This window comes from Chiloscyllium plagiosum, chromosome 27 (assembly GCF_004010195.1).
Source record: "Chiloscyllium plagiosum isolate BGI_BamShark_2017 chromosome 27, ASM401019v2, whole genome shotgun sequence".
Classification (NCBI taxonomy): Eukaryota; Metazoa; Chordata; class Chondrichthyes; order Orectolobiformes; family Hemiscylliidae; genus Chiloscyllium; species Chiloscyllium plagiosum.
In genome coordinates, this window is record NC_057736.1 from 32597946 (window position 1) to 32613443 (window position 15498).

General features: G+C 39.7%; 1 protein-coding gene across 2 annotated transcripts in view; it reads right to left on the reverse strand.

Annotated features, from left to right (window-relative positions):
- csmd2 (CUB and Sushi multiple domains 2) overlaps window positions 1–15498 on the reverse strand; it is a 1704811-nt gene that overhangs the window by 43573 nt on the left and 1645740 nt on the right. For both annotated transcript variants that reach the window (XM_043717868.1, XM_043717867.1), the window contains 4 exons: window positions 14370–14546; window positions 10263–10442; window positions 7892–8065; window positions 1398–1571 (listed from right to left, as the gene is read on the reverse strand). In XM_043717868.1, coding sequence (XP_043573803.1) covers window positions 1398–1571; window positions 7892–8065; window positions 10263–10442; window positions 14370–14546 — 705 coding nt within the window. The remainder of the gene's footprint in view (window positions 1–1397; window positions 1572–7891; window positions 8066–10262; window positions 10443–14369; window positions 14547–15498) is intronic.

Sequence of the window (15498 nt, forward strand, 5' to 3'; positions counted from 1 at the left end):
CCATATCCGCCACAGATTCACCTGCACCTCCACACATATCATCTATTGCATCCTCTGCACCCGATGTGGCCTCCTCTATATTGGGGAGACAGGCCGGCTACTTGCGGAGCGTTTCAGAGAACACCTCTGGGACACCCGGACCAACCAACCCAACCTGTAGCTCAACATTTCAATTCCCCCTCCCACTCCACCAAGGATATGCAGGTCTTTGGACTCCTCCATCGTCAGACCACAGCGAAACGACGGTTGGAGGAAGAACGCCTCATCTTCCAGTTAGGAACCCTCCAACCACAAGGGATGAACTCGGATTTCACCAGTTTCCTCATTTCCCCTCCCCCCAGCCTGTCTCGTCAAATCCATCAAATTCAGCACCGCCTCCCTAACCTGCAATCTTCTTCCCGACCTCTCCGCCCCCACCCCAATCTGTCCTATCACCCTCACCTTGACCTTTTTCCACCTATCACATTTCCGACGCCCCTCCCCCAAGTCCCTCCTCCCTATCTTTTATCTTAGCCTGCTGGACAAACTTTCCTCATTCCTGAAGAAGGGCTAATGCCCAAAACGTCGATTCTCCTGTTCCCTAGATGCTGCCTGACCTGCTGCGCTTCTCCAGCAACACATTTCCATCTCTGTTAAGGGATCACTGTCTTACAACATTGTCTCTTGGAATAATGGTCGTTGGTATATACCTCATATAATTAGCATTGGTATATTGAGGGTAGCAGGGTGAATGGAGCAGGGCAGGAGTGAGGAACCTGAAGAATCAAACAACATGTCTCCTTGTACTGTTCCTGCCTATTGAATCAATGACCATCAGACATGATTGAGAGAAGACAATGAGGCTTGAGGTGGATTACTTAGATTAGATTACTTACAGTGTGGAAACAGGCCCTTCGACCCAACAAGTCCACACCACCCCGCCGAAGCGCAACCCGGAGGAAACCCACGCAGACACAGGGAGAACGTGCAAACTCCACACAGTCAGTCGCCTGAGGCGGGAATTGAACCCGGGTCTCTAGCGCTGTGAGGCAGCAGTGCTGACCACTGTGCCACCGTGCCGCCCAGTGGAATTGGGGAGTGGGTAAGCAAGTTGTAAAAGATGATCACATGAGCAAGGTTGCTTCAGGAACTCAAATTAGAAAACACAGATACTTGTTTCCTAAACACCTTTTTGGCAATAAGGGACTTACAGGTAAGAGGCACTAAAAAAGCAAATGAATAGGATTCATATCAACATCCAATGTTTAATTATTATAGAATATTATTGGTGATTGCATTGGACAATTTGTCCCTGCAGATTCCATAGTTTTAACAACATAGTCCAGGCAATGTTTGGTCTCCCAGATGAGTCTTTGACTGAAATGAATGTGGACAGACATATACTTTTTGTCATTTACCCAAACAGGTTGGTTGTGTTCCACTCCAGGTGCCATCAGATTGGCAAAACCTCCTAGACGATCCCACAAGTATCAGTGGTGGGTTGCAGGTGAAGAAAACAGCAGATTTGTATGTAAACCCTCGATCTTCTCGCCTTCCTTGTGCTGGGATTCCTGGGTCTCCACAAAACACAGCTGGAACAGTCAAATGACAGATGAAGACAAAAATCAATACTCAAAATATCCATGTTGATCTTTAAAATTATACACAAGAATACTATTAGGCGATAGCTGGGAAAGAAATATGTTGTTCCATGAGTCTTAAACGTGCATGTTGAGCTCAATATAGGGAGCAGACAATCAAGCAGTAGGTGACATGTATTTAAGAGGGGACTAATCCTAACATGGAACTTTTGCTGGAGTGCACATTTGCAATTTAAACTAATTGTTTTGTAAGGAACTAATAATCTGTGATCACATGCTTCATTGCCTTACATCAAGGCCGTAATAGGCATCCTTAATAATGTTAAGGGTTGCACTGTGGCATTATTAGATTGCAAGCTCGAAGCAGATAGGAACTTAACATACTACGGCTCCCCCATTCTGAAAACCTTCAGCTTTCCTTCAGGCAACCAAATGGTTTTAAATTGTTATACATTATTGATTTACTGCATTAATCAGGGGCCCATTCTGTCAGCTGATCACTATGTGTGTGAAGTTCCTGGTTAAAATTCAAAGTTTGATTCTGCCAGTTTGAGATGATCCTATTTAATCTAACATTTTAGCTTAACATAATTAAGTTTTCTGATTTACCTTCTACTCATGCCAGTGAGATCTCCTTGGGTCACTTTTTCATACATTAATCCATATACTTTGGCTTTCACAAGTTATGTTGCTTCCACACGTGTCTTAGCTCCCAATGGTCTCCTAAATATTCATTAGCTAAGATCTAAACATCTTTCAGAATGTGAGCCTAGGATAATAAAGCAAGGACTTCCTTGCATGTTTCTTTGGCTACCATGTGTTACCCTTGAAGATAAATTCTGTCTTTGGCTTAAAAGCACAGTACACATCAACAACCAAATAAATGAAAGTACAGGTCAATAGGTGCAACAATAATATGATATACATATATACTTACAATAATTTATACTAATCATATTCTGACAATAAAACAATAAACACAACCGTTGAGCTATGGTAAGGACACAGTTATTATTTTCCTCTATGTTGGAACCATGGAGGCTAACTGGTGTGGGTCATCTCCTTGAAAACTGTCAATTCAGTTCTTGAATTGGATAGTTTGACCTGTACAAATAGGTGTCATATGACTTATTGAAGCTTGTTACATTCAAACGATTGCCAGCTCAGTTCAGCTGGAACATATAACTCATTGCACAGCATGTTTAGATTTCAAATATGTGCCTACATCCCTCTCTTGAGCAAATTTACTCAGGGACAATTGAACAAAAAAGAAAATTACAATAATTTTTAGGATAAATTGAACAACATTAATCTAATTATGGTTTTGACTGTAGCTGTAAGTTTTTAAGTATGGGGATAAATGGGTTACACCAAATCAAAGCAAATAAAATGCTTTCATTTTGTCACACTTCTAACTCGGTCATCTTCTCCCAAGGCTCAATGACCCTCCAGGGAAATCGGTTTTCTACTCATCAGAATCCTACCATGAAGGCTTTCTGCATTATCTTTTCAAACTGATAACTGTCTTAAAACATTCTGTAAATCCACTCCATTGCTCCATTCGTGAACCACTCATTTATTGGTCCCGATCTCATTCCGATGCTTGGAATTAGTTCCATATGATGTTAATTTGAGGTTCAAATCTGGGGATGGCAGTTGAGTGGGGGAAACTGCATGTTGAAAAATGGGGCTGTTGGTTTAGCAAAATAAACAAAGCTCTTTTGTAAAAATGACCAGGTGGAAACACTGGAATTATTATTGGCTATCTGCACTCTCCCTTCGAAAACATTTGTGGCTTTGGGTCTCTTATGTTTCTAAAATCCTTCATGCAGGTAACATTACTACAGGGGAGCTAGATTCATGTGGAAGAATTTTGCTCCTGAACTTAATTAACATGAAATGAAATCAATAAGCAACACTTAACCAACAAAACTAAATTGCTGTAGGCAACCTTTAACCTTTAGATCAGTAAATGCGAGACACCTATGACTGATTTCTGCCCAGTATTTTTCAAGGTATGTTTCATGTTGTCATCTAACATTCCCATGTACACAGGCTAGCAGATATGTACTTGATCCAAAAGTAATTCTCTTTCACTCACCAGCATTGGTACCTGCTTTGAGAATCCACAATAACATTGAAACTGCATCTGGAGTATTGCGCACAATTTTGGTCCCTTACTTGAGAAGAGTTGCAGTTTCATTGGAAGCAATTCAGAGGAAGTTCAAAGAATTGATTCCAGAGATGAGGGTTTTGTCTTATAAAGAGAGATTGTGCAGTCTGGGCCTATACTCTCAGGAGTTTGAAAGAATAAGTGGAGATGTAATTGAGGTATATAAAGGGGATTGGTAAAATATCCATAGAAAGGATGTTTCCTATTGCGGGGCAACCTGGAATGAGAGGTCATAGTCGTAGGACAAGGGGTAGCAGATTTAAAACTGAGAGGAGGAGAAATCACTTCTCTCAAACAGTTGTGATTCTGTGGAATTCATGACCCCAGAAAATTGTGGATACTGAGATGATAAGTAAATTTAAGGAGGAGATAGAAAGACTTTTAATTAATAATGGCTTGAAGGATTGTGAAGACTGGGCAGGGAAGTGGAGTTGAGGCTGAGTCGGGCTTTTGCCCGAAACGTTGACTCTCCTGCTCTTTGGACGCTGCCTGACCTGCTGTGCTTTTCCAGTGCCATACTTTTCGACTCTGATCTCCAGCATCTGCAGTCCTCACTTACTCCGAGTTGAGATCAGCCATGATCATATCAAATGGTGGAGCAGGTTCAAGGGGTGGAATTGCCTGCTCAAGCTCCTAGTTCTTAAGCTATGTTCTACATCTTGGTGGTGGCACAGGGGACGGGGAGGAGGTGGATGGCTCAGTGTCATTCCCACCAAGAAAGGTGGCAACATGAGATTAAGTGTTGTCAGCTGGTTAACACACACACACACACACACATCGGACGGGGAGTTGGGGGGTTGGCAACACTGGACCGAGAACCTGCATCTAAGGACTCCAGTAGACATTCAAAAGTTAGGAATGCTGTCTTGCTGGCACTCCTTTTTCTCATTGCACCTTTTACTGCAATGAGAAAAACTACACAAATATCCCAAATAGTCAGAAATGAATGAGGGCCAAAAGGAAAGCAATAAGCTTCGGTGACTGGACCATTTCTCTTTTGGGCCTTGGCTTACTTAATCATCAACTATCCTGAGTAAATTGTGGCCACAGTGAAGTGTACAGATATTTTGGCACATGCTCCTAAAAATCACTTAGTTTTATTTGACTACAATATTTCTCTATATTGTAGTTGTTCCTGATCGTGACATGAATCGGTTATTTTGGGGTGCAGCTATGCGAATGTTACTCTCGGGATATGTTAAAAATCACACAACACTAGGTTATAGTCGAATAGGTTTATTTGGAAGCACTAGCTTTTGAGGCGCTGCCTCTTCGTCAGTTGGTTGTGGAGAAGGACCAGAAGACAGAATTGATAGGAAAAAAGTTACAGTGTCACGGAGTTGTAATGATATATTAAACAAACCTAGATTAAATTTTGCATCTTTTAGGGTGGGATATGCTGGTTTCGGTTCTTTAATATGTAAATGTGAGAACTCCTTTTAAATTACCTTCTCAAGGTGGTTTCAGTTTATCTAAAAATAGGTGTTAGCTCAGACAATGTATTAAAGGTGCGAACGTCTGTCCCAATGTTGAGTCAGTTTTATTTCTAAAGTGGAACTTTCAGAATCCTGCATGGATTTAGGCAGTTTTTGAGCAAAGGAATACGTGGCAAATGTTGAACCCTTAAAATAAAGAGGTGATAGCCTGTCTCATGTCCTTGCCCAATCTGGCCAGCTTTTAACCTTGGTAAGTATAAGAAGGGTAAATGTTATTTGGGGTGTAAATTGTTGAAGAATCATGTGACATTGTATATAACTACTCAAGTGCAGTTAACATACAGCAGCAGTCTTGGAATCTGCTTCGGCCCTGAGCTTGTTATCATGCAAGGTAACAATTGCCTTCATGGGCAAAATAAGAACACACTGAATAGGTTGGCACAGATTGAACAATGAAAGGTTTTACAGCTGCAAAGCAAAGCTGGTGCAATTACATAATTTAGTCAGATGCTGTTCCCAGAAGATAGCAGAGAACAAAAGGTCATCATTACAAGGAGCAATTCCTTCTCTGAAAAGATTGTGCATCCGTGAAATTCACTACTCGAGAGTGTGGAGGATGCTGGGAAACTGAGTAAATTTAAGAAGGAGCTGTACAGATTTTCAGTTGTTAGTGAGTTGAGGGGTTGTAGAGGGTGGGCAGGACAAACATGACAAACCTAAATTTATATGGTGGTCTTTCATGACCTCTGGGCATCTCAAAGCAGGTTAAAGGCAATAGCATACTTTTGAAGTAGGGTAACTGCTGTTATGTAGGAAACAAGGCAGTAAGTTGTACACAGGCAGCTCCCTTATAAACTATAGGAATCTTGCCTGATTCACACAATGTCATTTTGGTACAATATTATCTCAGTGAAACCTATCCTTTCAAACGTCCTCTTCCAATCTGGCCAGCTTTTAACCTTGGTTAGTACAAGAAGGGTACATGTTAGGTAAACATTAACTGTATGGTTGAATCATAGAAAATTACAAATTTTCGGTACTAAAATTAACAATCAGGTATGCAAAGCCCAAAAACCAAATTCATCTTCTTTCAGTGCATTCCCCTTGAAATCTGGCAGGAGGACTGAAAATTAAACAGAGATTAGACATCCGGCCCTATTTCAGGAAGCAGCCTCCATCAATCCCGAACATGGTTTGGTCAGAGGTGGATGGTCAGCAGGAAGGGAGGGCAGAAGTGAAAAGTTCACATCAGAAGTCTGGGAAATCACTCACTAAATTTGCATTACAGCTCATGGCAAAGAAACTAAAAGGAGTCAGGCAGGTAGAAGTTTAAAGGGTTGAGCTCAGGATTGACGTACTTCAGACTTGAGTCTCTGTGATAGATGGTGTCAGCTAACAAGTGGAAACTTAGCTGTGCTTTAAAATCATTTTAATTTTCTTCTATATATAGAAAGCCTTTTTGTAAATTAATCTTGTGAAACAAACTTCTGTTCTGTTGTTAAATAAAACCTGCAGCCTCTTGAATATATTTCAGTGACTAACCGCTACATTAATTATTTACAAACATACATATCTCCCAAAACTGCCTTCTTTTTGGAATCTGACTTGTCCAGTTGTGCAATCAGCTGGTACCATACCAAAGCTAAGACTGTGGATGAACAATGGGGCAAGTAGAAAATATTTGCAGTTTCTACCCATTCTTAATGGTTCCGGTTCATTGCTCAGTTTTGCATCAATTAGAATGAATTTGAAGTTTTGTTTAGAAAGTCACATGTAAGTTGAAACGTTGCAGTGCTGTAGTAAGGATTGATATCTTGAGGCTGTGATTAATGTATATTATTCATTTGGCATAAATTTTTTTTGCTTTAACTCATGCACTATGTGGCTCAGTGGTAATACTGAGTTGAATGTTCAACAGTCATGACACATATCAATCAAGGTCGATCCAAAGCAGTACTAAGACCCCACTACTCTGTTGGATATGTCACCCTTTTAATGACAATTTAAACCAAGACTGGGTGTCCTCAACTTAATATTCCACGTCATTATTCACAAAAAAAAAAGTGTGGTGATCTGCTGGCCAATAATCCATCTGTCAATCTCACAAAAGTACATCTTTTGGTCATTTGACTAAATTATTGTTAATAGGACGTAACTATGTTCATGTTGGCCACTGTGTTTCTGACAGTGACTATATTTCCAAAGCATTTCATTCATTGTAAACTGCTTTGGAACATTCTGATATCGTGAAAGATTTTTCTATAAGAGCAAGTTCTTTATTTTCAGACTTGACTTTGGTTTAAAAAAAGAGGATTAAACACAGTTGTCTGATTTCTTTTCAAAAAAAAAGAAAAATTGTATCGGACTCAAAATTTTAAGTCTATTTCTATCTCCACCCATGCTGCCAGACCTGCTAAACTTCTTCAGCACTCATTCCTTTTTATTTCAGATCAACAGCACCCACAGTACTTTGCTTTCCTTGTCTGTGTGAGACTGAAGATGGTGTCAGGTGATAGACACTCTGGCAGCCAAACCTGCTAGGAACTCACACACTGGTTTACATGAAGGCACATCACAATTAGTTGCAATTATAACATCTGTAACATTTTCTTTATCAGGTTCTGCCATATATTTACATATCCAAGTTTAATACATTGTCTGATATTGCTGGGAAGTGCAGCTCTGTCATGTGATACACTTACGAAAGCACTGTGGGATCTCCCCAGTCCAAGTCCCATTTCCTTCGCAGGTAAGTACAGCAGGTAATGACAGCTGGTATCCCTCAGTACATGTGTAGCTGATGCTGGCCCCCCAACTGAAGTCTGTTCCCACTACAATTCCATTGAGGATTCTCGGAGGAGGTTGGCATGTGATTGCTGCAAAAGAGTAGTGATCATGAGAGACTCCAACTGCTTCAGTTAGGTAACATTTGTACTCTATATCATTCAGCCATTAGTAACCCAATATCATTTAAAGTGACAGTCACTGAGGAAACTGTGGATAAGATTCTATCCCACCACTGAAGGTGAAGCTCATGCCCTTAAAACAAAATTTAGGGAGAATTAGACAAGGACTTTTAAAATCAAACCTATCGTAGGATACGAGAAAAGGCAGCAAAAAAAAGGGTTTAGAATAGATAGCTTGGGTTTATAAGTTAGCATAAGCCAAACAACCTTCTTCAATATTAGAATTCCTTCCATTCAATGATCCTAATTACAACCTCTAAATCCCGGAATCATCTCAGCCAATCATCACGAAATCCTCTTTAATGTATCAATTTCCTTTTGAAGATAACTTTATTGAAATTGCACATAATCAAGCCTTATTTACAGAACATTAGCTAACTTGACTTATAGCCATATGCATTTGTGAGCTATCATTGGCATTGTGCCGAATAACTTCAGATTAACTGAATGTTTACCACAAAGCTCACCACTTACATCCAACTGTTTTACTTTTTGAATTCTGCAATCTAAGATATACAAAAATGAAACTCTCACTATTTGTTTATTTCATTCAGGTCATGTTTAACATTCTCAATCACTCTCTAATTATATTACCAAGCCTATCAGCATTTCATTGGATTCATTTGCAAATTTTTAAATCTTCCTGCTAATATAATTGCATTGTAAACAGAATAGGGGACCGTGAACAAATTTCAGCAGAAGCTCATCAGCAAACACAGATTCCTTTGCACAAATAATCAGAGAATAAAGAAAATTTACTCTTGGAAATGCCAATGTACTGTAGTCACTAAATAGGGGTACCTGGACAGTTTTTTTCCAGTGAAACTGCTTCATAAACGCTGCAAATGGGCAGAGGCTCTGCAAGGAGCACAACAGATGCTGATCATAAAACTGCCAAAGGCAAAATTATTTGATGCAGCATTCCCTGATGAAATGAATATACAAAAATGCAAATTTCATCTGTCTCCAGCACAGACTCCACAATAATTAAAAAAATGCAAAATACTTCATTGCAATTTGGAAAGTCAAAAAAAAACAATTTTGGAAGTTATTAATTACCCGTTTCCAGTTCATGTTGATAGTCTTCAACAATATGACATAGTGCTATTAATGTCGCAAAAAGTTCCAATATGCTCTTCACAGCATTGTCAAATAAAATTTGGCATCAAGCCACACAAAGAGATAGCCAAAAACTGGGTCAACAACGTAGGTTTTAAGAAACATGTTAAAAAGAGGAGACAGAGGTCACAAGGTTTAGGGAGGATATTCCAAAGGCTCGGGCTTGACAGCTAAAGGAAGTACAAGGCAGGACTGGAAAACCGAGCAAAACGACCCATGAGAGAAAACCCACATATTTTAGGAGTGGACAACCAGACAATCACTAACAAAGTCATTTAAAATGATAAGCGTTGGGCAATTCTATTTTTTCTCTGAAAGCATGGAAAATAAAGTGGGAATTATAGTGAAGCTCTGAAGCATCAGATAACCTCCATTATAGCTATAAAGTGTGAGAAAACCTCCATTACAATCATAAATTATACAAAAAGCCATGCAATACTGTAGCAAGGTGTCGATAGACTAATATCTCAGAATGAAAATCTTTAAGGATGCTAAAATATCTGACCAGATTAGGAACATACATCTTCAGAAATAGTAGAGTGAGGAAGATTTAATTTGAAAAATAGAACATATATAGAAAACAAAACTGGCCATCCTAAAAAAGATCATTCTTGAGGTATAGAGTTATTTCTAAATTGTATAACGATACAGATGCTGAACAAATAAATACCCTGTATTCTTTTGTATACAACCGAAAACCGATGATGTTTTTACTAGCCAAGGGTAAAATAAACATCAGACAAATTTGAAAAGATACTGTAGCCTCTGACAATTATTTTGACCACAGAACTAAGACAATTCTTTAAACAACAAGTTTTAACAAAGTGCCAGATCCAGGTTAAATCAATAATCATTTCCTTGTTTTATTAAAAATAAGAATGTTAGATCTGGAAGCAAAAGTGTGATCTTATTAAAATATGGAATTAAAATCACAAGTCAATTGACATTCCTGTCTAGTTTGTCCATCATCATAAATTGATTGACTTACATCTGCAGGTTGGCCTGGTTCCATTCCAAGTTCTGTCCCTGGTGCAGATGAGAGAAGAATATCTCAAAGGATCCATTGTGTAGCCTGGCATGCACTGGAAAACTACTGTCTTGTTATAGATGAAGTCAGAGCCCAGTCTGATTCCATTTGCTGGTAATCCAGGGTCACCACAATTTATCACTGAAAGAAACAAGACAGCTGAGTACCAAAAATACAATGCACTTTCATTTTACCTATATCCAGGTTGAGATATAGTGCACTATAACTGCATTGCTTTTGTGACATAACCTTCCAGAATATTTCTTGGCTAGTACAAAGTAAATTTCAAAAGCCAGTCATGCTGTCCTAGAAAGACACACCTTTATGTGTATTTGTGCTCTCGATAGTCAGTTCATACTCAGTCACTGGAAGAAAAGGGGAGCATGCGAATGCATACTCTCAGCTTAGATTTCATGGAAAACCAGAGGAAGCTTAAGGAGCATGGAAAATATTTTAAAAATTTATTTCAATGCTCCTCTTCTATCCTATATGATCTAAAAGAGTATAAATTAAATGTGAATTCTGGAATTATGAGGCACTCGAACTAAGTTAGAAAGAAGAACCTCGAAGCTAACAATCTCTGGGCTAGTATCTGAGCTACAGATAATTAAGCACAGGATAAGTCAGATTAAAGAGCTGAATACATGTCTCCAATATTGGTTTGGAAGAAATGGGATTGAATAAATGGATAACTGGCACTTGTTCGGGGCAAAGTGGAAGTTGTGCCATTGGGACGGGTTTCATCTGAACCACGCTAGGACCTACATTCATATGAATTGTACTACTAGGGTGATAAATAGGGCATTAAACTAAATACGAGGGAAGGGATCATGTGAGAGGAGATGTGCTAAATCAAAGTGCAGCACATTAATTTGGTTAATGATAACTGGAGTGTGGCAGGTGGGAACAGTAGGTACAAATGTAAGAATGAACCACCAGTCAAAAAGGGTCAAAACACAGACTTTGAAGTTATGCATCTGAATGCAGGTAGCATTCATAACAAAATGGACAAATTGTTAACAAAGATAGGAATAAATATGTGATGTAATGGCCATTCCTAAAGGTCCTACCTTCAGTAACATCAAGGCAACTTCACAAAATATCAACTCATAGATTAAGGGGGAACATATTTGCATGGCTAAGCAAACAGTCAGTTAACGAGAAGCAGAGAATTGGGATAAATCTTCTTCAGGCTCATCAGATGTAAGGAGTGGAGCGCCACAAGGGTCAATGTTGGGACCTCAAATAATTACAATCTATACCAATATCTCAGTTATGGGGACTGGATGTATGGTATTTGCTAATGATACCAAGACAGATAATCCAGTAAGTTGTTAAGGAAAAAAAAAGCCAGTAAGTTGTTAGACCAAGTAGAAAGTCCGCAAAAGGATAAAGAATAACTAAGTCAGTGGGCAAAAAAAATTGGCACATGGAGTTTAATGCAAGAAAAAATATGGAATTGGCAACTTTGACAGGAAGATAGAAATGTAATACCCTAACTTAAATAGAGAAAGAGAGAAAGACACTGCAGAATGCTGGATTAGAAAGAGATCCTACAGTCCTGGTTTTCACAAAAGAAGCTAGTTTGCAGGTGCAACACATAGTTAGGAAGGCAATTTAAATGTTGGTGTTTATTGCAAGGAAAATGTAAAATCAAAGTCTGAAAACTTTACTCCAGCTGTTTAGGGTCTTTATAAGACAACATCTGGAGGACAGTGTGAAAAAAAGGCCTTCTTATTTAATAAAATAATGTAGCATTGCATTTGGACCAGTTCACAGAACATTCAGCTCACTCCGATAAAGAAACATTGAAGGGTTGGATCTTTTATCCATTGGAAATTTAATAAACTGATGGGTGATCTTGTTGAAAAATATAAGATCCTAAAGGGACTGGATAGGGTGGATCCTGAGATGACACTTCCCCTTGTAGGAGGTACCAGTACTAGGGCACACAGTTTAGGAATAAAAGTCCTCACTTTTAAGAGAAGTTTTCTTTCTTTCAAAAAGATTTCTTCACCATAAAACAGTAGAGGCAAGAACACTGACCTGACTGAAGACCAAGAGAAGATTTACAAGGCTGTTGCCAGGGCTGGAGGATTTGAGCTATACAGAGAGACTGAATAGGCTGGGGCTGTTTTCACTCAGAGGCTGAGGGGTGATCTTATAGATGTTAATAAAATCATGATTCAAAAACCACATACATTCATGTAGAACTCTGAGCTCAAAAACAGCATGAATTTATGTAAAACTCTGTTATCTCACTTTTTAGATTGGAATCAATCTAAACATCAGGTCATAGACAGAGAACACAGGGGGCTAACACCTTCAACATATTGTCTAGCCAACACCATTGCTAACAGCTAACCCGAGAATGCAACTTTTAAAAAAAGGGTTTTGTGATTTACACATGAAAGAAGTGAAACTATCAATGTATTCTAACAGATGAAAGGCTTAACAGACAATCAATTCTTTAATGTATAATTTCAGTTACACATTGCAAATGTTTTGCTATAAATTCTGTGTTACGATCGAGCCCTCCACAATCACCTGACGAAGGAGCGTCACTCCGAAAGCTAGTGTGCTTTGAAAGGCTTAACAGACAATCAATTCTTCAATGTATAATTTCAGTTACACATTGCAAATTTTTGCTATAAATTCTGTGTTACGATCGAGCCCTCCACAATCACCTGATGAAGGAGTGTCGCTCCGAAAGCTAGTGTGCTTCCAATTAAACCTGTTGGACTATAACCTGGTGTTGTGTGATTTTTAACTTAATAAAATCATGAGTGGCTTGGATAGGGCGAATAGGCAAGGTCTTTTCCCTGGGGTGGAGGAGTCCTGAACAAGAGGGCATAAGTCTAGGGTGACAGGGGTAAGATTTAAAAGGGACCAAGGGATAATTTTTTCATTCAAAGGGTGGTGTGTGAATGGTATAAGCTACCAGAGAAAGTGGAAGAAGCTGGTACAATTACAGCATTTAAAAGGCATCTGGATGGGTAGATGAATAGGAAGGGTTTAGAGTGATATGGGCCAAGTGTTGGCAAATGGGACTAGATTAAGTTGGGATATCTGAGCTGAAAATGTGTTGCTGGAAAAGCGCAGCAGGTCAGGCAGCATCCAAGGAGCAGGAGAATCGATGTTTCGGGCATGAATCTGAAGAAGGGCTCATGCCCGAAACGTCGATTCTCCTACTTCTTGGATGCTGTCTGACCTGTTGCGCTTTTCCAGCAACACATTTTCAGCTCTGATCTCCAGCATCTGCAGTCCTCACTTTCTCCTAGGTTGGGATATCTGGTTGGCATGGATGAGTTGGACCGAAGGGTCCGTTTCTGTGCTGTATATCTCTATGACTCTATGACTGTAAGTCAGATACATTGTTTTAAAACAAGAGAGACAAGTGTTGTGGGGGCAGACAAGAAGTGGAGTTGAGACCCCCAACTAGATGAGCTATGATATTATTGAATGGCACAGCAACCTTGAAGGGTCAGATGAACTCATCCTGCTCCTAAACCGTATGTCCCTCTCTTCTTTTAGGGAAATTAAGAACAAGAGAAGTTTTCAAGGCCTACACAAAGTAGATAAGGTTTGTTGGAATAAATTGGACTGAAAGTTGTGATGGGCTTGATTGCAAAACTCAATGAAAACTGTAGCAAAGGACAAAAATCAGTTTACAAATAACAATTTACCATCCTGTGCACATAATTTGAAACAAGTATTTTTGATCCAATATTTCATTTTCCTCCCTCCTCAGTGTCACTTTCACAGCATATTATTGGGGTAATCCAATTAGTGCTACATCATTTATGAATCATACTAATTTCCTTTCCCAATACACAATAAGAATTTTTGGTTCAGATCGCCAAGGTTTTGCCTGCAGGAAAACATATTGCAATTGTTGGATATGATTCCCAGGCTTTGTTCTCCCTTTTTACTTGAAGAAAAGAGGGTCTAAAACGTACCATGTTACACATGTAAAATGAAATGGCTCTATGTGTTTGCAGCTTGACAATATTAGGTTCAACTTTGATATGTGCCACACAAAAGAGATAATGGAAATACAAAACTGACCTGTGCATTGCGGAGGAACACTGGTCCACGTTCCATTCACAGTACAGTGTCTAGTTAGCAAGCCAGTTGAATAGTAGCCTTCCCTACATGCGTAGGTAATGGAACTTGAGAAGACCAGTTTGTTGCTGTACACTATCCTCGCATTACGTGGTGTTCCAGGATTTCCACAGGACACAGCTGTCAATCATGAAAGAAAATAGTATTACATTAAATAACAGTATTACGGTAGAGAAAGGACATTTGAGGACTCGTCCACTGAAGTAGTATGGGTTGGGGTTAGAAACAGGAAAGGAGAGGTTACCCTGTTGGGAGTTTTCTACAGGCCTTCGAATGGTTCCAGAGATGTAGACAGGGTAGTTGTTATGGAGGACTTTAACTTTCCAAATATTGACTGGGAATACTATAGATTGAGTACTTTAGATAGGTCAGGTTTTGTTCAATGTGTGCAGGATGGCTTCCTAACACAGTATGTAACAAGCCAACAATGGGTGAGGCCACATTGGATTTGTTACTAGGTAATGAACCTGGGCAGTTGTTAGATTTGGAGGTAGGTGAGCATGATGGTGATAGTCACCACAATTTGGTTACGTTTACTTTAGCGATGGGAAGGGATAGGTATATAACGCAGGGCAAGGGTTATTGCTGGGGGAAAGGTAATTATGATACAATTAGGCAAGATTTAGGATGCATAGGATGGGGAAGGAAACTGCAGGGGATGGGCACAATGAAATGTGGAGCTCATTCAAGGAACAGCTATTGCATGTACTTGATAATTATGTGCTGGAAATGTGTTGCTGGAAAAGCGCAGCAGCATCCAGGGAACAGGAGAATCGACGTTTCGGGCATAAGCCCTTCTTCAGGAATGGGGAAAGTTTGTCCAGCAGGCTAAGATAAAAGGTAGGGAGGAGGGAATTGGGGGAGGGGCGTCGGAAATGTGATAGGTGGAAAGAGGACAAGGTGAGGGTGATAGGTCAGACTGGGGTGGGGGCGGAGAGGTCGGGAAGAAGATTGCAGGTTAGGAAGGCGGTGCTGAATTTGATGGATTTGACTGAGACAGGCTGGGGAGAGGGGAAATGAGGAAACTGGTGAAACCCGAGTTCATCCCTTGTGGTTGGAGAGTTCCTAGCCG